Source organism: Rhinopithecus bieti, unplaced genomic scaffold (assembly GCF_001698545.2).
Source record: "Rhinopithecus bieti isolate Rb0 unplaced genomic scaffold, ASM169854v2 scaffold_5626, whole genome shotgun sequence".
Classification (NCBI taxonomy): domain Eukaryota; kingdom Metazoa; phylum Chordata; class Mammalia; order Primates; family Cercopithecidae; genus Rhinopithecus; species Rhinopithecus bieti.
In genome coordinates, this window is record NW_016805666.1 from 2,005,000 (window position 1) to 2,028,712 (window position 23,713).

General features: G+C 38.0%; 1 protein-coding gene across 8 annotated transcripts in view; it reads left to right on the top strand.

The window, feature by feature from the left end:
• LPP (LIM domain containing preferred translocation partner in lipoma) overlaps window positions 1-23,713 on the top strand; it is a 748,953-nt gene that overhangs the window by 246,509 nt on the left and 478,731 nt on the right. For all 8 annotated transcript variants that reach the window (XM_017873421.1, XM_017873422.1, XM_017873424.1 and 5 more), the window contains one exon: window positions 6,908-7,109. In XM_017873421.1, the coding sequence (XP_017728910.1) occupies window positions 6,917-7,109 (193 nt within the window). In that variant the 5' untranslated portion in view covers window positions 6,908-6,916. The remainder of the gene's footprint in view (window positions 1-6,907; window positions 7,110-23,713) is intronic.

Below are 23,713 nucleotides of genomic sequence, written 5' to 3' on the forward strand. Positions count from 1 at the left end.
AGTTCTGTGGTGTTAATGTATGTCTCTTTTCTAATACCATTCATTTATTCAGTGCACACTGACCAAGTGCTAGGCCTTGAATTAGTTGCCAGGAAGATGTAGGGACTAATACAATGTCATTTAAATATTAAGAGAAATGCTCTAAGTCAATTGTTCTCAACACTTGGATCAGAGTATATACATAAAGATCCCTGTATGAGGTTAGTGTGCAGACTGTTTTGATAAACACTACTCTAAGCTTATTGCAATGGATGTTAGATAATACGATGTAACAGTTGTTTGTTTTTCAGTTTTGGTAATCTATATAAATCTTTTTAGAAGAGTGGCACACTGATTTGCAGGAAGAAAAGGAAAATATGACCAAACACTACTTCTTTCTGTTTTTGTGGATGACAATGACTTGGCATTCGCATGGCATCCTGAGAGAGGCTTAGTAGCTTTGTTAGTATTAATTGTCAGTTGGCCTATGGCCCTAAGTTTTCCCACCTATATGGGGTGGTCCCTGGTCATCACATAGCCTTTTGTAGTTATATGTATTCTGTTGTGCCTTGATTTTTTTTTTTTTTTTTTTGGTCTGTTGACTATTGGCTTCATTACTTTGTGGTCCTGTGGCTTATTATGATTAGATTTGAGGGTACAGAATAGAGAAAACATTATGGCAAGTAGAATTCAAGAGCTGGAATGGAAATAATAAGAGCAAAAACAACTGTTAAGTGCTGATTTCCTTTGATTTGTGGTGTCTTCCTTTCTTCTCCAAATAAGGAGGTAATACAGAGTGAGGACCGGAGAGATTTGGAGTCAAAGATCTGTGTCCCAGCTTCAGCTTTGCTGTTCGTTAGCTATATATCCGTGAGCAAGTTATTCAACCTCTTGCAGTCTTACTTTCTTGATTTGCTAGATGTGGGTAATGATGATGCTACCTCCTATGGCCGTCAGGATGACTGTGTGGCCATTGAAAAATTGTTTGACGTATAATACATCTTCAATAAACACTTGTTATTTATTGTCAGTCTCTAGTCTTCTTAGGATGGCTGGGGGAAAAGACAGAAGAGCAGCAGAGAAGTTGATAAGTGAAACCTCTTAGGTTCTTCTTAATTGCTTGCGTTTGACAATTTCTGAAAGAGCAACGCTGAGGAAGCAGCAGCTCCCCAGTTCTCTTCAGCAGGAGGCATCTTGCTTAGAGGAGGGCCATTGCTCTTGCTTTCCTGTCTGCTTATGGTGGTTGTGTATTCAGAGCCTCTCTGGAAATCTTCCCTTTCACTTCTTGCTTTCATGATGATTATGAGCTTCGAGTGAAACCTATCTAGAATGAGGGGAAGTAAGAGCAGTGTGAATCTTGGTCCAGCAACACCAGTTCTCATCACTGCTTATCTTTGTGTTTACATGGGTCTGTCTGAGAAGCCAAGAAGCCCCAGTGATATGTGCTAGTTCATCTGTTCATTAAACTTGTGAAGTTTCATCAAACCCATTTATCAAAATGAAGAGCTGTAATTAAGATTTTAGAGAAAGAAAGCACTCTAGAATATTAGAGCCGATTGGGACTTTACAGGTATTCATTTTGCAAATGAGTAAAGGTCACACTGGTATAACTGAGACTAGAACTGGGGCCACAGGGACTCTATGTCTATACGATTGGATTTATCACTTTCCTTGGATCCATCCTACATTATTTAATTTTTAGTACCTGGAATTTTCACTCTTGTTATCTTCCTGTTCAAGGATAAAAGCTCTAGATTCTCATCTTTATCTTACCTTTATATAAGACCTTTAAAAGGCAGGACTCATGTTGTCTTTTAAAACTTTCCCCTAACTATTCTCCCTGAATCCCTCATTTTGGTACCACTGGTCTGATCCCTGTCCTACAGAAATGCCTTGCTTCATACCCAGGCTCACAGTATTATTTCTAATCTTTGCCCTTGTTACTCCAGTTTTCTTTTATTTACTCATCATTCAAAGTCCTGGTTAAGGGCTACCTCTGCCAAGCTTATGCTAGCTTTTCTGACATCCCCCAAGATTTTTCATGTGCTTTCTGTGTTACTGTCTTTCTCTTTTCACATTTATAAATATTTCTTCCTCAAATAGGCTTTGAGCTCTTTGAGTAAAGAATAAGAATCTGATTCATCTATAGCTCCAGTGCCAGGCAAATAAATTCATTCATTCATTACATTAACAGACATTTTTATTGAGTACCTATCATGTGTAGGCCCTGGGATTATAAAATGTCCACTCTCAAGGATTTGAGAGTTTAGTTTGGGAAAAAAGCAAGCAGATGGGCAGGGTACCATGTGATGAATATGTGACAACAGTATGTAGATGCTGTGGAATTGTACTATAAGGATATATAACTTGAACTGTAGGATATAGTGCAAGATTTACCTTCAATGACTAGTAGAAAGTAATGCTTATGATCTAAATTGATGCATAGTACATTGGAAGTCATTTTTAGACAAGAAGTAGCTTGGTTTAGAGAGAGGAGAGATCAAACCTAGGAAAAAAATGGTGAATTTCTCTCAGAAAGTACTGCAAAATGACCTCAGAATAAATAGAAAACTACTACTACTATCATAGAAGTTACTGATAATATGATTTATATCTGTTAAAGGAAGATATATTTAGATGACTTTATGCTGAATTTGGATAACCTTTAAAAAACCAGATAATTCCAATGAAGTTATTAAATAACCTAGACAGTAGAGGTGGTTGGAGAAAACTCCCCTATCAAAACCTAATCATAAGTAAAACAGGCAGAAAAAATGCTATAAAATGCTCTTTATTATGATTATATGTAATCCCAGCACTTTGGGAGGCCGAGACGGGCGGATCACGAGGTCAGGAGACCGAGACCATCCTGGCTAACATGGTGAAACCCCGTCTCTACTAAAAAATACAAAAAACTAGCCGGGCGACGTGGTGGGCGCCTGTAGTCCCAGCTACTAGGGAGGCTGAGGCAGGAGAATGGCGTAGACCCAGGAGGCGGAGCTTGCAGTGAGCTGAGATTCGACCACTGCACTCCAGCCTGGGCGGCAGAGCGAGACTCCGTCTCAAAAAAAAAAATAAAATAAAATAAAATAAAATAAAATAAAATAGCCTAGTTAATTCATTAATATATCAAAACACAACTGTAACAAAGGATTTATTCTAGGAGTGCAAAGATGGTTCAATATCTAGGCTTTATCAACATATTTCATTACATCATCAAATTAAGGGAGGGAAAAAGAGGTTAATGCATCAGTGGTTGCTAAAGAGGGCACTGCAGCTGTGACTAGATAAGATTTTATTCCACAAATGCAAAGATAGTTCAATATCTGGAAATCTATCAGCATGCTTCATTACATCACCAAATTAAGGAAAGTAAAAAGAGATGATTGTATCAGTGAATGCTATAGCAATTCTAGAAAGATATGAGTAACTAAGAAAGGGTAATGGTCATTCACTGACCCATTTCTGTGTAAGATAGTTGTGTAAGGGCTTCTTGCCTAGGCGTTGTGACAGTATAGTGAGACTACCTGGAGTTTCCAACTTGTTGGGACATGTAGGCAGGTAAATAAATGACTTCCTTGTGGACTGTTATAAGTATGCAGAAAGTAGTAAAGTGCCCAGAAAAAGGAATTAAGCTTCTCTTCTTTGGAGGAGTTAGGGAAATGTTCACAGAGTTAGAGACATTTGAGCTGGGACAATATAAAAATATAGGGCTTGGTAGAAAGTGAAAAGAGGTAAACGGCATTGTTGATGTTGAACACAGCATGAGCAAGGGTTCAGAATCATGAAAACTTATTATAAATCCTGGGAATGGTGTCACTGGGTCACTGCTGACATGCAGAAGAATGCTGAGAGAAGACACTGAAAAGGTCATCTGCAAACAAATGATTGGTCAGAAGATGGGCCTCTCAGGAGGAGTAGCTCCAGGTGCTTCTTCATGGAGGGCAGTGTGCGGGTAATTTATGATGCTGGGGGACAACTGAAATGACTGTGGAGCCAATGATTTATCTATTGATGCTTAAGTTTTATTTATAGTCTCCCAGAAATTGCCTATTTCTTTATATCTGTGCTATATCTGAAAAGCCAAGATGATACAGTCAGTCAGTAACTTGGGATTGCTGTGAAAAATGTGAATCTTTGCTTAAGAAACTACTGCCTCCCATATTAACCAATTTTAAACCTTTTATTGTAAAATGATGTTAGATTTATAGAGACCTTTCAAGGACAGTATTAAGCCATTTTAAAAATTATAATTAACATTTATACTACAAATGTGCTTAATGCATTAAAAGTTTCAAACCTTTACTTGATCCCTTTTATTTCACACTTATATTCACTTTAGTCATACTGAAAGCAAACCAGTCACTTTTATCACTTTTATCCCAATTTAGTAGAAGACCAAGCCTCAATTAAAAGCAAAAGCAAAACCAAAATTGGCATTTCTCAGCCGTGTGAGATGGGTTTGGTTTTGGTATTTAGAAAAAAAATCATCTCAAGTTATTCCAAATGTGTAGCTAAATTTAAAAACCATGAGTAAAACAGACATTCATTGGTTGTTTTTCTATATTGGTTTTGTGCTAGGCCTTAATGGTAGTTTATAAATGTGTAAAATATGGTCCTTACCCTTTTAAGGAACTCCCAGTTTAGCAAGTATATGTGTGTCTTTGTGTGTGTATATATATACATGTATGTATGTGTGTGTATATATGAATATGTAAAAGGTACAGGGGAAGAAAAAGAAAAGAAAGGCCCTGTAACCAGAGTGAAAAGCCAGTACCATCACTGGCTTCAATAGCAATGTGTCCTGATTTCCAGTTTAGAGTCTTTGTCATTGATTCATGTTATCCTCATCTTTTAAGAAAATTGTACATCAAGCTGTTCTTCCAAGCAAGATGGTCGTAAAATTGCCATTGACTTTCTATAAGAATAGAGGCATCTTTTTTTTCTCACTTTGCATAGCACTTTATACTATAAAAAGTACTTTAATATCATCTCATTGGTTGCCATAAAAATTCTGAGAGTTAAGGAAGACAGAGGTTTATATGTTTGTTTGTTTGTTTTTTGAGAGAAGGTCTCCCTCTGTTGACCAAGCTGGAGTGCAGTGGTGCAATCACAGCTTACCACAGCCTCAGTCTCCCAGGCTCAAGTGATCCTCCAACCTCAGCCTCTTGAGTAGCTGGAACGACAGGTGTGCACTATTATATCCCGCTAATTTTTTAATTTTTTGTAGAGACCGAGTCTCGTTCTATTGCCCAGGCTGTTCTCAAAACTCCAGGCCTCAAGTGCCTTGCCCTCCAAAGTTCTGGGATTAGAGGTGTGAGCCATTGTGCTTGGCTGAGTCCTCTGAGAGAGTGAAACTATCTGAGGCTCTAGAGGAGATGCTGTTCAAAGTCATGCCACTTGTTGGTGGTGTGGACTGATGTTAATGTCCAGGCAACACTCTTTCCCAGCTCTCCCCTCCACCCTGTCTCTCTGTTACTGTGCCATGTACTGAGGCCTTTGATTTCTGCATTCTGATGCTCTTTGTCTTTACAGACATCTGGAGGTAATCATGTAGCCCTCTTAATTAATTCGGTTCAATTAATAAATTAGTAGGTGGCTTTTGGGCTGGGGGCGGGTACAGGGTGCCTTCCGGGCGTCCCTGTGCTGGAGAGCTCTTGCAATCAGGCTTGGAGAGCCCTCCTCGGCAGCAGCCTCTGAGTGTCATCCCCAACAGGCAGGCTGACTGGAGAGGTGTTTGGCTTACCCTGAAAAAAGGAGACATTTCCTTTCTTCAAATGGTATGTGCAATCTGATCGGAGCAGCATCTGGGCTGATCTGATTGTTCCCTCCTAGTTTAAGTGAGCTTTTCGTGAAGGTCCAACATGGTATCAGCTCAGCATACATGTCGATGGGCATTTCTTTGTTGTGCAGGGCTGACCTTTGCGTTACATGTGTTGAATATTCTATCCTCTGGCCCTAAATTCCAATAATTGTCCCAGACACTGTGACAACCTATATGCCCCTCTTCCCCTTTTCCACGTGCCCCTTGGTGGGGACCAGAGCTGCTCCTGCAGATGGGTCATTTAAAAGTGTCCTGCCAGGTATCTGTTAAACCCTTGTTTCCAAAATAAACTTGCAGTGGTTCCTTAATAACTGAAGAATAAATTTAAACTGAACTGTGGCTGCTAAGCTGTCTGTGCTTTGGTTTCAACCCACCTTTTAGTTCTTTTGCTTGCTACTTTCTGCTATTCCCCCTCCAAGCACACTAAACGTAAATGCTGTGTACTTTTCTGCCTATATCTTTTGCTAACATTTTTCAGGCTCAACCCTACTTAGCACTCAAACCCAGTCTGGATATCACCTCATCAATAAAATCTTGTTAATTCTGCCCCTGCCAAGAAGTGAACCTATGTTTTTCTGCATCTCAGCAACACTTGTTCTTAACCTCACTTAGGTAACTTAGCACTTCATTTAGGCATAACCATTTAATTGGAGAGATAATTAATTTAATAGATTATTAATAAAATTCAAGCTCTTTTCCATTCTCCTACCATAAAAACTCCTTCAAGTTAGGAACCATTTCTTATTCATATCTATTTCCCAAGAGTGCTAGGCACTAAAATAGTTGACTATTGGAAGGGAGATATTCAAGTTTGAGGGAGTGTTCTCTTCCTGCTCCTCCTCCATCTCTTTCTCTCTTTCTCTCTTTCTCCTTTTCCTCTCCTTCTTCCTCTTCCTGTCCTCCCTCCTCTTCCTCCTCCTCTTTCTACTCATGATTCCTCTGCCTCTTCATTTTTCCTTTTTCCATTTTCTTTCATCCTTCGTTCCAGAGAACTTTATCAAGATTCATTTAGTATAGATTAAGATGAAGTAGCAATCAAATGAGGAGTACTGTCTTCATTTTCATGCTTCTATAAAAACAGTGTTCGTTTCTTTTTCATTGCAGATTCCAACAATGTCTCACCCATCTTGGCTGCCACCCAAAAGCACTGGTGAGCCCCTCGGCCATGTGCCTGCACGGATGGAGACCACCCATTCCTTTGGGAACCCCAGCATTTCAGTGTCCACACAACAGCCACCCAAAAAGTTTGCACCAGTAGTTGCACCAAAACCTAAGTACAATCCATACAAACAACCTGGAGGTGAGGGTAAGTGCTGGGATTTCAGAGTTGGTTACTTGCAGTAGGAAAATTCAATGTTGTATAGGTGATTTGTAGTACAAAGTTGTGTCAGAAAAAGGTAGTTTGTGAATTCACAGCGTGGTTGTCATAGGCTACTAAAAGTAAAGGAGCGCCTGGAAATAGCCTAGACCAACCTCCCCTTTTAGGAAAAAGACTTTTTATGGGTTATATGGCTATGATTACATAGTGAAATGGGGTTAGAGCTCAAACTAGAAATCTGGCCTCTTTAGTTACAGCTCAATGCCTTTCTACTGCATTATCTTCCACCTCCAGCTCATTCTCTTACAGGGTTTTAGCTACCAGACAGTCATCCCTCCCACTTGCCGTTGGACAAATGTCCGCAAATGCTGCCAAGCAGTAGTCCAATCAGACACTTATACAAAGTGAATCTAATAAAGTGCATGGAATTGTTTACCTCCTCTGGCTGTTTTTCTTCCCTTAGGCTGCCGAAGGATAAAGTTGTCTAGAGTGTTCTGTGAGATTTGCATTTGTTAAATCTCCCAGACAAATTTGAGTGAAGCCTATTTTCAGGGGTTTTAATAACAATGCATTCAGTTTACATCACGTAGAGTTTGAAGGTCTACGTGAGCTCCAGCTCTCGTGTGTATGTGTGTGTATACACTCACACACGAAGCCTTAGGGGCAGTATAAATGGTACCGTACTCTGGTTGAAAAGGTTCCATATTTTTACCAACGAATGCTAGCAGCTTATTCAAACTCAAGAAACAATAGCTTAAAAAAACAAAAACAAACAAACAAACAAAAAAACTGAAGAATAGGAGCTGAGAGAGAAGAGGCAGTGAAAGGAGATTTAACTCCCTTTGTTTTCTGTCCCTGTCCCACCATTAAAAAAATTAATATCTTACCCCTCTCCGTGATGTTTCCAGTTGCTTCTTGAATGACATTAATGTTTGTTTTGTCAATATTGCTTGCAGGTGTTTCACACTCTGTGCTATAGTTCAGTCCTCCTCTTTCTTTCCTGTCCTCTCCTGCGCCCAGGAAACACTTTGCTAGTCTATTAGTATTTTGGGTCGGGTGCCAGAAGCCTAGTTCAGATGTCTGGCTTGTGTAAGGTGAACACCTAGGCTGGGTGGTAGAGAAGATCAGGCTTCAGCATGCATGACTAAGCTGCAGCTGTGGATCGTTGGGTATCCTTTGCCTCAGAAAGTGCAAGAACAAGACCTTCAGAAAGCTGCTCTTAAAAAACAATAAATGAAGCCTTTGGTGCTGTACTAATCTCTATAGCACTCCATGATGTTTTATTGCTTTAGAAGGAAACTGCATCTTTGCAATCTATCAATCACTTAGTGGAAATGGCTTTCTTTGACTCATCCTTCTTTAGTGATTTCAGGGCTTGGGAATGGGATGAATGGGATCTGGAAGAGAATCTCTCTTCATAGGGACAGGAGGAGCCATATGTTGGCTTCCTCATTTATGGTTTTTTTTTTTTTTTGAGATGGAATTTCACTCTCGTTGTCCAGGCTGGAGTGCAATGGCGTGATCTTGACTCACTGCAACCTCCGAGTCCCGGGTTCAAGTGATTCTTAGCCTCACCCTCCCGAATAGCTGGATTATAGGCATACACCACCGTGCCCGACTAATTTTGTATTTTCAGTAGAGACGGGGTTTCTCCATGTTGGTCAGGCTCATCTCGAACTCCTGACCTCAGGTGATCTGCCAACCTCGGCCTCCCAAAGGGCTGGGATTACAGGTGTGAGCCACCGTGCCTGGCCCTCATTTATGTTTTCAATGTTTCCCTTTGTCATCTTACTAAGGGCATTGTTATTTTTGTCTCCTAATTTCTGGGGAAAGCTTCAGTGGACCTCCCTCTAATCTGAACAGAATAGAGACATGTCCAGTTGTAGAGCAGAAGGCAAAGGTGTGAGGAAGTCTTTGTAGATATGAGAGTTCTTATAGGCCTGAGCCTTATGGTGAGGGCAGATCCTATATTAAGAGGGCTAATAAATGGCATATATGAGATAGGGAGAAGAGAAGCATATAGTGGCCTCCCTTTAGACTCCTTTATTGTGAATTTGACATGCCCTCCCTGTACTATGTGTGGTTCACCCACTGTCTTATTCTCTAGGAAGAAGAGAAGTGGTTTGTTTGCATGCTCGGCAGCGCACAGTCCTTGGTCCCCTCTCAACATGTCACCCCACATGTTTTCGTTACCTGCTAAAATTCTGTTTGTATCACTTTCTCCAAAATGTCTAGGTGTGGCCTAAATCAGAAGTAATTACTCCCTTGCCCGAGTTTCCACATCTTATTCTTTGACCTATCCAAATTTCTACTATTTTTGTTATTGCTCCCGCTTACATTCTGTCCCATATTGAACATGTAGTATGTGCCAGGCTCTTTGCTTTCTCATTAGTATTTTATTGCCTTATTATGTAACCCTACAAAATGTTTTTTTTTTTTTCTTATAAAGAAATGGAAGCTTAAAGGAGGTGACATTCTCTATGATTTGTTTGGAGTATGTTCCTGAACTAAAGCTGCTGTCCATATCCAGCATGCGATACTGCTTGTCCTTCTATTCACAGCACGTGTGGCACCAAGCCCCATATTACAGTGATACGTCCCTGCGTCCCTTATAAGAATATATATAAGCTTTGCTTCCTCATTGAAGCAACAAGACATGGTTTCTCACTCGTCCTTATGTTCCTCATAGCTCATATTATGCTACTGTGTTTTTAGTAGGAATGGTTGCATATGGTCAAATGTATGTCTGTGTGTTCTTATGTATGCATATATATTTGGATGGCTGGCGGATGGCTGGCTGGGTGAGTGCACTGCTCAGTAATGCTTCTCCAAAGCAGTTTGGAATATGGTATAACTCAGTCTTTTGTTTTCTGAAATTTTGGTTCTCTCTTGCATTTCTGCCAATTCTCACTCTTTTCTCTCTCCCCTCTCTCTAAATATAATAACCTTTACCTTTTCTGAATATGCAAGAGAAGAAATTTTCCTTTAATATGTAAGTTAAAGACAAATCTTGGGAACAGTTTATGGACATTCAGACTTTTTAAAATAGAAGCTACATTTCTGCATCTGCTGTATGACACGAAGATGTATCCATGTATTTGTTGGAAGTAGATTTGCTTTTCTTTATATTTAATTTAAATGTTATCAGTGCATTCTGTTACTCTGAACATTTTTGTAACTTATGTCTATTGTGTTTAAATGTTTACACATTTTAAAAGTTTATAACCATTCTTTTTCTTTTCTTTTTTTCGTTCAGAATGTTCTATACTCTTAGTGAAATTCCCAAGATAGTAGGTAGCACAGGTTTTAGTTCCAGGATGCATTGGTGATAACAGCTTATGCTCTGTATTGCCTCAGCTCATGCTGTTTTTTTGCTTTTAGCATGTACTTGTCCCCCAGTTTCCTGCTTCTACAGTCTTTTAATTCATTGCTTAAAAGTTGACCTTCACAAAGCTCAACCACAAATGCAGAAAGTTAGAACTAATAGAAATCACACAACCCATCTTGTTCTGATGTAAATGTGAAAACTGCAGTCTAGAAAGTGTAAGTTATTTATTCAGAGAAGCACCGTCTGCTCCGAGCCGAGTTGGCACTCAAGTCTTTTCCCTCTAACTCTAGAGTTATCCCAAACCTTGTACTATATTATAATGGCAAACTGTTCTTTACTACCCCATAACCTCATGCATTGTATACAGTTCTTATGACAATGTGTTTTTAATAGATTTGCTTGTATATGCACCTGTGTTCTCTAATGGAGTCTGAACTTTGAGACTCATGGGCTGCCTGATTCATGCCTTTTCCCTCAACGGCACCTAGCAGGATACCTGACACATACTAGGGACTCAATAGTGTGTGCAGAACTGAATTAATTGATAAAGCACAATAATATAAACCTACTTCTCCAGATACATGTTGTAGGTTCTTAGCGACTTTTATGAGACACTGTGGTTCTGCAGCTTCGACCTATGTCTTTGAATGACTTTTCCTTCCAAGCCCGTTCTTTGAGCTTACATTTCTGAGCTTGGTGTTGTATCTGTAATCTCTGGAGTTGGCTTTCCCATGTTTTAATTCTGACTGTGAAAGTAGAAAAATACCCACATGTTTTCCACATCAACTTGTCTTTCTGGGGCACCCATATTTATATATATAGTTTTTTAACATTTTTTAAATTTTTTTTTTAGTTAAATAGCTGTTGGAGAACAGGTGGTTTTTGCTTACATGGAGAAGTTATGTAGTGGTGATTTCTGAGATTTCGGTGTGCCTGTTGCCCGAGCAGTGTACGCTATAGTCTTTTATCCTTCGCATCCTTCCCACCCTTCACCCTGAGTCCCCAAAGTCCATTATATAATTTTTATGCCTTTGCATCCTCATAGCTTAGCTCCCACTTATAAGTGAGAACATACAGTATTTGATTTTCCATTCCTGAGTTACTTGTAGAATAATGGTCTCCAACTCTATCCAAGTTGCTGCAAATGCCATTATTTCATACTGTTTTATGGCTGAGTAGTATCCCACAGTGTATATATACCACTTTTTTTTAATCCATTTGTTGGCTGATGGGTATTTAGAAGATATACAGACAACAATCACATGAAAAAATGCTCAACTTACTGTCCAGGAAATGCAAATTAAAACCACATTGAGATACCACCTTACTCCTGCAAGAATAGCCATAATTAAAAAATAAATAAATAAATGTTGGCATGGATATGCTGAAAAGGGGACACTTTTACACTGTTGGTGGGAATGTAAACTAGTACAACCGCTATGAAAAACAATGTGGAGATTCCTTAAAGAACTAAAGTAGACATACCATTTGATACAGCAGTCCCACTACTGGGTATCTACCCAAGGGAAAAGAACTCATTACATGAAAAAGACACCTGCGCATGCATGTTTATAGTAGCACAATTCTTAAAGATTTTATAGTGTTAACTGTCTATTTCATTTTTTGTGAAATTATTTTAGTATGTTTTTATGATGTTCTATCACTTTCTATTCTGTTTAACTGATGACAACAAGATAAGATAATGCAATTTTCTTCTGGTCTTTAAAATACTAGCCTTTAGTGTTGTGTTTGTCCTATAATCTGGGTTTTCACTCTGTTCCAAATTAAAAAATAAAAGATAAAACAAACAGCAACCACCTCACCCCCCAAAAATAAAACAACAGCATCAGTTAAACTCAGTCTTAGACTTTGATGACGGAACAGTATAGTTCTTTTTCTGGTTTTGGTAAATAGGAAAGCAAATGAATTTTCCTACTATACTAATGTACTTTTTTAAAGATGGTTTGTGAAATTATCTTACTAATACACTCTGGGGATTAGTATTAGGTTGCCTTGAATGGCAAAAACCATGATTACTTTTGCACCAAATTAATCACTCACTCTCTCTCTTTCTCTGTCTCTCTCTAATTTGGCTGAGTGAAATTTGATAATACTTTTTATCCATCATTAAAATAGATAATCATTTGGAAAGATTTGTAAAGTTCGCAAGTTTGTGAAGCTGAAGTTGTCTGGTGGCCTCGAATTCACTTTCTTTAATTTCTGAAATTCTTTTTAAAAGACGCTTTTATGTTAGATTTTTTAAAAAAACAAATTGGCACGACATGCCAGTTCTCACTCTTTTTCTTTCTCCCTCTCTCTCTCTAAATATAATAACCTTTACCTTTTCTGAATATACAAGAGAAGACATTTTCCTTTAATACATAAAGACAAATATTGGAAACGGTTTGTGGCCATTCAGACTTTGGGTCTGCATTAGGTACCAATTCCACGTGATCCTTTTGGTGGAATCGTTTTATATCGGTATACTCTTTTATAGTTTATTTAGCGCTTGGGTGTTCATTGTCTTTTCATTTCAGTAGGAAATTCTTACTGTAGCTCTCTGAGGTAGGTAGAACAGATGTTATTGTCATTTTGATGATTTGTAAGTAATAGAAATGGAAGAGCTTATTAAAGAATCGTGTAGCTAGTAAAAGAGTAGAGGGAGACCCTCACACCCAGGGCCCTTACTAATTTTAAATGCTTCCATTTATTAAAGGGTTGGCTAGACAGTCTGATGTCTCCTTTAACTTCATTATTTTATTATTTCATGATTCTTCTTTGAAATTAATTTCAAAATGGTGACCCTTTTCACAAACCAGCTTTGTAACCATGTTGGTTCACTTAGACTTGTCAAGATAGATAAAGACAGGTGAGGTGAATTGTATTAAATCGGGGTCCTAAGCCTGGATTTTTTTTTTAACAACATCTTTCTGTGCTTTCTGCTACTGCGAGGTTATGAATATATTATTCCATGGAGGGGAAACAGTTATAGTTGATTGCTAATCTACCCATGAGTTTGGGGCTGAATTGATCCAGAACCCAGGTTTCCTAAATGCACTCGTTCAGCTGCACCACCATGGTTTATGGGAACCAGGCACGTTTGGAGCTTAGTTCCTAGGAACTGATGAGTCCTGGGTTTTTGATGCTTGGTGGAGAATTAGCCATCAGTGTTGTGAAGCCATGTATCCTGGTTAGGCAGGATGCATTTGTTTTCTTAGCAGATAACTAACATGTGAGGGGAACTGATGTCCACTTATGGCATTCTATTTAAAGGAATAATTTAGACTGGATTTTCCCCATTATTTTTGCTGTGAATGTATGGTCCTCATCGTGTGCTTTTCTGTCTCTGGAGTCCTAGCGTCCTTTTCCCCATGCAAAGAGAATCTTGCTCTAACTTTGGAGATACAAATGGGAAACATCTTTTTTGGAGGTTACAGATGGGAAGCATCTTTTTGTAATCCTGACAGTCCTGTTAATTGCAATTACAGACTGCAGTTGTAACATCGTGGACGCTTGTTATAAGTATGCATGTTATGCCCTGAGAGTAGCCACAAGTTCACCGAAACCTCAGGAACTGTAATGGAGCTCGGGTTTGCCTGGCATGCCCGTTTTCTGGATGAGCATAAGCAGCTTGAGCTTCATCCATCACTGCACAGGGCAGTGCATGAGTTTTAATTTTCAGGTCCTTAGGGGGACAAAAGAACAAGCTGTGTATTCATTAAAGGATCAAATATTAATTATATTAATTTGATCTTTACACTGCATCTTTCAGCAGAGAAATTCACTTGTAATTCTTGGAGTGACATCGGATCTTACCAAATATTCGTAGGCCTTATTGATGCTCACAAGTGCCAAGATGCAGCCCTGGCTTGATGGTCGGCGCAGTTACATTCAAGCTTCGGTTTCACCACTTGGCCTTGGGCATGTTGCTTTTCTGTTCCATATCCTCTTTAATTCATAAAATATTAGCTGGTAATACTAACTGTCTCACAAGATTGTTTTGAAAGCCAAATATGATGATAAATGTGAAAATGTTTTTAAACCATAAAATACCTTATAACCCCAAGGAGCTACTAGTATATACTTATTCAGCAATCATTTACTTAAAACAGATCTTGTGCCAGATACTCTTCTAGGGGCTGAAGTAATGGCAGTGAGTGAAACAGAGACTAGTTCCTGCACTCTTGGGATGTATTTTCTTGCTATAATAAAAATAACATTATTAATAATAATTATTAGTGATACAATTGTGAAATAAAATTTATTTAATAAATGCATTTTTATAACCTTATATGTAATTACCAATAATTATTCAAAATTATAAAAAATACTTTAATACAGGTTAAGTCCCTAATCCAAAAATCTGAAATCTTAAATGTGAAAAAATCTGAAACTTTCTGAGTGCCAACGCAATGCTCAAAGGAAATGCTCACGGGAACATTGTGGATTTCAGAATTGTGGATTGGGATTGCTCAGCTGGTATGCGTAAATATTCTAAAAATCCAAAAAATCTGAAATTTGAAACACTTCATGTCCCAAATGTTTTGTATACGGAATACTCAGTCTGTCCTAAGGAATATGTGGTAATATAAATATAATAATAATTTAGCATGTTATCCATAAATTCTGATGTCATTAGCTTCTAATAGCAGTGATAGGGATTACAATGCCTCAACACTATATAAACTGTAAAATTCTAGAACCAGGGTGAATCTTAAAAGTTATCTAATGCAACCACTTTCTTTCCTAGATGAGAATAGTTGAGAATGTATTCACTAATACATTTCAGGGAAGTGCAGGTTATTTGCCCAGGAGTGCTGTAAATAACCAATGAAAAATCTTGAATGCAGGCAACAATTTAATATTCATTTCAGAGACTCAGAAAGGCAGGTGGCTTGTTCAGTATTGCAGATAGTAAGTAGGGAAGCCGAGCCATGATCCTGGGGATTCCTTCTCCCATAGATGCATTCTGGGGGACTTGTTTAGAAGTTACAGTGATTGAACTAATATACCCAAACAAAGTGGACTAGATGTTTTAGAACAAGGAGAAGTCTGTGTATTGTTGACAGAAATCTCTTTTATTTTGTAACTTGTCAGCTTAATTAACTGTTGAAATGAGTTCCCTAATAAGGTGATGAGTTCTTCCTAATTCTTGTATGGTTCAAAAACAATAATTAATGCTGATTTGTGTGGGGAGATACACATTAATCATCTTTATTTTTAAATTATACAAACGTACAATACTATTGTCACTCCATATTTTACATCTGAAGAGAATTTAATTGCTTTTTTGATAATAAAAATATACAGAGAGCCACAAAGAGATATCACCACACATGTATTGGAAAAGCTAAAATAAAAATGTGTCCCATATGCTGCTGAGGATGTGGAGAAATGATCTCTCACAATGCTGGTAGGAATGTGCAAAATTTTGTAGCCACTATGGAAAACTCTTTGGTGATATTTTACAAAAGTAAACATGTACTAACCATATGACTCAGCAAATACACCCTTTGGCATTTAATCCAGAGAATCAAAATGTTATGTTCACAAAAAAAACCTGTACATGGATGTTCAGAGCAACTTTTTTTTTTTTTTTTTAATCATAATGACAAAACACTGGAAACAACCCAAATATCCTTTGATGGGCAAATGTTTCAGTGAAGTCTGGTACAGCCATACAATGGAATAATACCATTCAGCAGTAAAACAGAATGAAGTGTTATTGATATATGCAATAACCTGGACATGCTTAGTGAAAAAACTGTCTCGAAAGATTACATATATTATATGATTTCATTTTAAGACAAAGCTGTGGAGATGAAGGACATATTCATGATTGCTAGGGGACAGAGATGGGTGGGTCAGGTGGGGCAAGTACTGGTCATTCATACTAAGAGGATGCAGCAAGAGTCTGTGTGGGTGGAACAGTTCTGTACCTCAATTGGAGTGATGGTTACATGAATCTGAACATGGGATAAAATTACGTAGAACTGTATGCACACACAAATCAATGCAGGTTATAAAATGGTAAAAGCTGAGTAAGGTCTAGTTAACAGTAACAATGTCAGTTTGCTGGGTTTTGTAATGTGTTATAGCTTTATGAGAGTTACCATTCAGGGAACCTGGGTAAAGCGTACATGGGACTCTGTACTATTTTTGCAACTTTCTCTGAGTCTATATTTCAAAACAGGTTTAATAATAGTAAAATAAAGAAATGCATATAGTTTTCTTAATGTATTATTCTCTTACTCAAAGTTCTATCTTACATGCCATCTGAATTGCTTGTGTGATACTTTGAAAGATCACTGCTATATGTATCCCTGCCAGAATGTATGGTTTAAACCGGTTTTCAAAGCTGGCCAGTCATCAGAAAGACTTGGAGAACATTTTTCAAAAGAAAAATATTAAAGCAGGTCCTAGGTCCCATCACAATTCTACAGAATCAAAATCTCTGGCCATGGGCCTCAGGAATCTGCATTAAAACAAAGCAAAATTAAAACATAAAGCAGAACTCCCTGGGAATTGTGATTGATTCTCAACCAAAGTTTGGGAACCACTCATTTATTTTATTAATTTCAGAGACCAGTGCCTTCGTCTCCTCGGAACCTTCTCCAGGTCCTGAGCGTGTACTCTTTCTCCCATAGTTAATGAGGGTAGCTTTTGAAGTGTTAAGCGTCTTTATCATGTGAACATTATACAGATTCAGAGAGCATCCTTCATGTTGCTATTCTTTTCCCTCAGTGCTTTCATCATAGACACCAATCTTTTGCATATGTTGTCCCAGGTCATTTTATTTGGGATCCAAAACCAAAAAATTTCAAACAATGACAAAAATGGATTCTTCGAGAATGCCCTAGTCATGGCCAAGCTTCTGCATTACAGAGCTCTTGCTATTGTGTTGCTTTAGGTAGCAATGCCTGAAATCTCACAAAATTTTGGGTCACAGTAGGGCTATGTAAATTATCTAAAAATGGATTCATTATGGACATTATAAAATAAATCTGACACCTGAGCCTTTGGGCAAATATACCATATAAAGAAATCATACCCTAAAATAACGATTGACTTAAAGAACTTAAAAAAAATCAGTATGGCATTTTTATCATCCTTTCTTAAAATTACTGCAGTCAGAGAGACCTGATGGCTTAGGACAGCACCTGGGGCAGAGGAATATAGGTCATTGGGAGGTGGCACCCTGAGCCTTCTAGCAGTTTGCTCTTCCAGCGCTCTCCCTTATTATATGTTCTTTACATTGTTCTGTATGTTGCTATCTTCAAATAGAATAAGTCTACTAGTCAATATAGACATATAATAGGCACCACATACCCATAAAGGTTGCATTATGTAAATTTAGTGCCATAATATAATATGAAGGATGTCCGCTAGGAGGAACTGGGGAAAGCATCACAGATGAGGACACATCTGATCTGAGTGTTAGAGAATGAGTTAGTTGTTTACCAAGCAGAAAAGGGCGGTGGACAGCATGGCATGCCAAGTAAAGGGAACTGCATGTGCAAAAGCAGAGAATGGCCCCCATCCCGACCCTTTTGATTTTGGCAGCTCTTTGCTGATGTCCTCAGGCAGTGCATCTGGGCTCCTGGGAATAGCTTTGCAGTGTGAACAGAGTGACTTCACTATGGGTAGACCCAAATGTTCTAGCATGCTCTGAAACTTACCTCTAGAAATAGCTCCAGGAAGTTAGGTAGCTACAGAGAGGAAGGACCAAGAAATATGATCTTATACCACAGGCAAGAAGTACTTTCCTGGAGGTACCGGCCAGAACTACTATTACTATCTCTCTGCACTTGTCTGTTATATTTTAGAATGAAATGTGCCTTTGCATACAGATGCTAAGGCAAGAAAGAAAAAGCAAAAGGCAGTTCTCTTTAAATCTCCTGAAACAATTTCAGGCAGCTTTTTTTTTTTACCTAGTCAAACACATACCATTAAGAATGGAGGTGTAAGCTAACTTAATCATTTTTTGTTCTGTTTTTCTCTCTTGCTTATTCACACATTGGGGTAATCCTGAGAAAACAGGAAGCAATGAAAGAAGGATTTTATTGTGAAATGTTCATTACAACTTGCAATTTTAAATATGTGTTAGTACGAGTGTGCATGAATGTGAATAAATTTTAGAGCACTTTCTCACATAATATCTAGCTTAATCAGCAGAATATCCTGCAATGTTATTATAGTTCCTACATTATTATGGTTCCTAAAGACAAATGAAAACTCTGTGATTCAGAGACCCATGGTTAGGCTAATATATGTAGAAGTCTCACATTTGACCAAATTTTAGTATCTTCCCTTAAGTATTGGTAATGTACAATAAACAGTATTTGGTAATAATGAATTATTACAATTACTAAAACAACTTATCTGGCAGAACAGTATCTTAACTATTGAACAGCATTATAGTGGATTTATTTGCCTCCATTGCATCTGAAGTCCACTTTGCTTTACTGTTTACTTTATCTTTCTAGCTACTCTGTAAAAAGGTTATTATCATCCTCAATCTGCAGAGTATAATGTATGTAAAGTGAAATAGCTGGCATATTGCAAAGCTGGAAATTGGACCCTTATCTCCTAAATCCAAGTCTGTAGTTGTTCCTCAGCAGTACACTGTATCTCATATTAATGCCATTATTACTTTTATTAAATGAAATAATTTTTCTCAAGGAGACATTATTTGACAAGACCTTTGGAATAACCATTTGGAATTTTCCTTAGTTCAGTTGAATTATGTCATCTTGCTTAAACTTTTCAGATATCAATGGTAGTTTTATTGACATTACAATGGAATTAAAACGACATTTTATTTTATTTCTTACCATTCTGTAAAATGGCATTTTAATTTGTCATTATTTTGTTATTCATCTGTTTATGTATGTTGTAATGACTTGGGTTTTCTTAAGTGCATCCTCTGTAAAAATTACCTCCTGGGAAAGAAATCTCCAAGTTCTATGAGGTATACCCAGAAATATCACCACTTGAGGAGACAGTAAAGTGTCATGCATGCCACCCAATGTGATCCCTGGTAGACAGATTTCACTGTTTTATTTCTTGACATCTGCATTGAATTCAGTTCTTTTATTGGCGCCAATTATTCACTTCCATCTTGTGCCATTGTTATTAATGGGGCTCGGTAGTGGACAGGAAAAAGTATAAACACATCGTAGCCCTTAAACAGTTTACATTTTCATTAGAAATTCAACATTTGAAAATGACCAGTGACTAACAATATAAAGCTTTACTGTAAAGCTTCTATTTGTGAAGTGACTCTATGGCTAACTCTATCAGAAGAAAGAGTTTGCTTGGAGCCAAGGTAGTATTGGAAGGTTACAGAGAAGAAAGACTCAGGGAGGTAATTAAGCATATAGACTCTGGCATCAGATAGATCTGGGTTCCAGTTTTGATTTCACCTCTTAATTTTCTGGGAACTTGGACTCACCAGGATAAGTAGCAACCTAAGTTCTTTCAATTTTAAAATAGAGATATTTACCTACTGGGCGTGGTGGCTCACACCTGTAATCCCAGCACTTTGGGAGGCCAAGGGTGGATCAGCTGAGATCAGGAGTTCAAGACCAGCCTGACCAACATGGTGAAACCCTGTCTCTACTAAAAATACAAAAATTAGCTGGGCATGGTGGCACACACCTGTAAATCCCAGTTACTTGGGAGGCTGAGGCAGGAGAATCACTTGAACACAGGAGGCGGAGGTTGCAGTGAGCCGCTGCATTCCAGCCTAGGCGACAGAGTGAGACTCCGTCTCAAATAAATGAATAAATAAAAATAATAAACAAATAAATAAGATAGAGATATTTGTATCTTAAAGAGTTGTTTTCCAAGTTAAATGAAGTCATGAATTGACATATATTTGGCACAAAATAATGACAAAATCAGTGGAAGATGTGATCATTATTGTTGCTACTATTATTGAAATGAAAATATGAACATTAGCTCTGAGGGTCATATCCATAGTATTTTTTTTTTTTTAATTCAGATTTTAAATTATAAAATCCCATATAGCTCATGCTGACCATTTAAAAAATGAGCTTAGTTGTATCCTTGTTTTTTTTGTATTTGCTGATTGAGATTTTAGAATTGGCTTGGCATATGTTTGTCCTTGCTAGAATTAAGATTCCTTTTTTGAATTTGCATTACACCTTTGTTAGAAGTAGAATTACTTTACTTGAACTTTGTCAATGTGGCAAAAAATGATTCATATTTATATTATCTCTTTGAGATGTAGTGTTTTTACTATTGAACTATAAGTACAGTTAAAATGTAGATGAACATTTCAGGAAGAAACTATTGATTTTTATTAGAGAAATTACTTTTCCAAAATGTCAGTTGCTACAGATTATTAACTACACAATCTCAGAAAAATTAATTTAATTAGGGATTTTATTTTGGGTTCCATTCATTTTCGAGATTCGTATTTTGGATTAAGCCAATCTCTTGAAATTGTATTTAAACTTAGTCTGTGTGTATGTCTTTTTTCAGGGAAAGGGTTCATAACACCATCGGATCCTCAAAGAGATTCTTAACTTACCCATTAAGAAAGGTAACATCTCTGTCTAGGGGTCACCAGTCTGTCAAGCCAGTTATATTGTTGCTGCCTAAATAAACAAAACAGGTTTTTATTTCTACTCTTACCAAATTAGTAGGCTGTGCTTGTAGCAAAAACTGAGTATGTGGTGGTGGTGGGGTTGTAGTAACTACAGTAGAGAATATAACATGTACACAATTATATCATGATATATGGTTTCTAACATTTTATGTATGTATATATTTAATCTATTCACACAACAAATATTTGCACATGTTGCCTGAGCTGTGCATATGTAAGGCAGGGCATAGAGATGGCCAGGGTGTGGGTTCTTTCTGCTGAATGAGATGGTACCCCCTCATCCCCCATTTTACTGTTGAAGAGAGGGAAGGTTGGTGGTGAGGTGGCTTGCCCCAGACCAAACAGGTAAAAAGTAGTCCAGAGTAGATTCAGGCATAACTTGTTTGAACCAAATTGTGTTCTTTAGACTGCAACATGCTTTCTGTTCCTTAGCATGTAACTATTACCCATGTATTTTTATTTATTTTTCTTTTATGTGAATTTAAAATGTCATATTTGTTCTGCTTCCATTATTGCAGTCCTGAATGATGATTCATCAGTGCAGTGGCCTATTTTAGTGAACCACAATAGCTTGGGTAGAAAGAAAAAAGATCCAACATACACAGGAATGGAAAGCAGCCATCTTTTTATAGCTAAAATTGCAAACATCTGGCAATTACTCTATTCTACCTCCCTTCAAAAAAGAAGGATCATCCCTTCAACTGGAGCCTGCCACTGTGTTTAATCAAGGCAGAAAGCAAGCCTTAAGCAGCAATAGTTTTGGTTCAAGGAGGCCATTGCCTAACCTAGTTGGCCAGAGTGTCTTCAGAAAATATACCATTTAGTGCTCCCCAGAAGCTACTGGGTTATGTAATGATGATAAGGGTAATATAGCAATTAATAACTGCAGAAATCCCCTTTCGTTTTTCTGCTGTTTCATTTGTGGTGGCTCTTACGGCAGCTTTTATATTGTGAAAGTTAATTATTTTGGTCAATTTTGCCTCTCTCCGTCCGCTTAAGCTTCTTGTATTCCTTAACAAAAGATTCAACCCCATCGATACAACCAATAATTGCCAACTTGATTTTATTATAAACATGTCCAGTAAAATGCTGAAGGAACAAATACATTTATTTTTGAAGCCTGGCAGTGATCTTACAGTCAAAAAGTGGTCCACCAAGGTTATGGCTCCTAAGTACCCCACCCTTATTTCTTATTGTGCTAATTGTTTATGAAACTAGTTCTTCCCTCACTGGCCAAAGTCAACACCGTTGGCAGGGGAAGTGAGAACAGCTGGTGGTTCACAGTATATGCTGAGAATCAGAACTTCTGCATTTTTCTCATGGTGTTAGTGCCAGCTTTTGCTCTGGGCTTGACCAATGTATGTACCTTTCTCTTCCCCATTTACCTTTCTCTTCCTCTAGGTCTCTGAAGAGTAGAGATGGATATTTCCCTTCCCAGGTTGTGCCAATGTTATTACCACTGTTCCCTTTTGTTGTAGAATATTTTGGTCAGTAATCATTAGTAATCGCTAAGTAACAGAAAATCAAGGTTCAATAGCATGGTTTTCAAAAACAACCTCAAATACTATAAATAGTCTGTTTTCTAGTGTTAGCAGTTTATGGTACTTGGAAATCATAAGCATTCAGCGGGGCCTTTGAGCTTATTTTAAATGCCTGCCTTTTGCTTTTATGTCTTTGCTAGAACTGTGTTCAATACCCAAAGACACAGCTTTTTCTTTGATATAATAATTTTTCTAGGCTGTCTTTCCTGCCAGTCTTCCCAAAATCCCAGTGAATTTTGCAAACACCTCATTAAACTAAATGCAGTTTTGAGAGAGATGAGATTGTGACCAGGGAGTTTTCTGGTTTTTACAAAAAGAATAAGAAAAAGAACAGGAACTCCTAACAACCTAAAATACATGCCTTGTGCAATATAGTTATCCCATGCACAGCTACATAATGTAACGATCTCTGGAATCTCAAATGAATATGCTCCCTTTTCTCTGTCTTCATCCAGTTGGATAGTTCTGGTCTTCCTCCCTCATGTGTACATCTTTGAACGTGAACTACTGTATTATAGCCAGTGTTCTAACCTATATGCTTTTCTCTTTGGTGGCCCTGCTAATGTAGAAGAGGTTAGGATAATGTTCTTACCATATTTTTCTTTTTGGTGTCTTCTTTGTGTGTGTGTGTGTGTGTGTGTGTGTGTGTGTGTGTGTGTGTATGTGTTTAATTATACTTTAGCTTCTGGGATACATGTGCAGAACGTGCAGGTTTGTTACAGAGGTATACACATGCCATGGTGGTTTGCTGCACCCATGAACCCGTCATCTACATTAGGTATTTCTCGTAATGCTATCCCTCCCTAAGCCCCCACCCCCTGACAGGCCCTGGTGTGTGATGTTCCCCTCCCTGTGTCCATGTGTTCTCATTGTTCAGCTCCCACTTATGAGTGAGAACATGTGGTGTTTGGTTTTCTGCTGAGAATGATGGTTTCCAACTTCATCCATGTCCCTGCAAAGGACATGAACTCATCCTTTTTATGGCTGCATAGTATTCCATGGTGTATATGGGCCACACTTTCTTTATCCAGTCTATCATTGTTGGGCATTTGGATTGGTTCCAAGTCTTACTATTGTGAATAGTGCT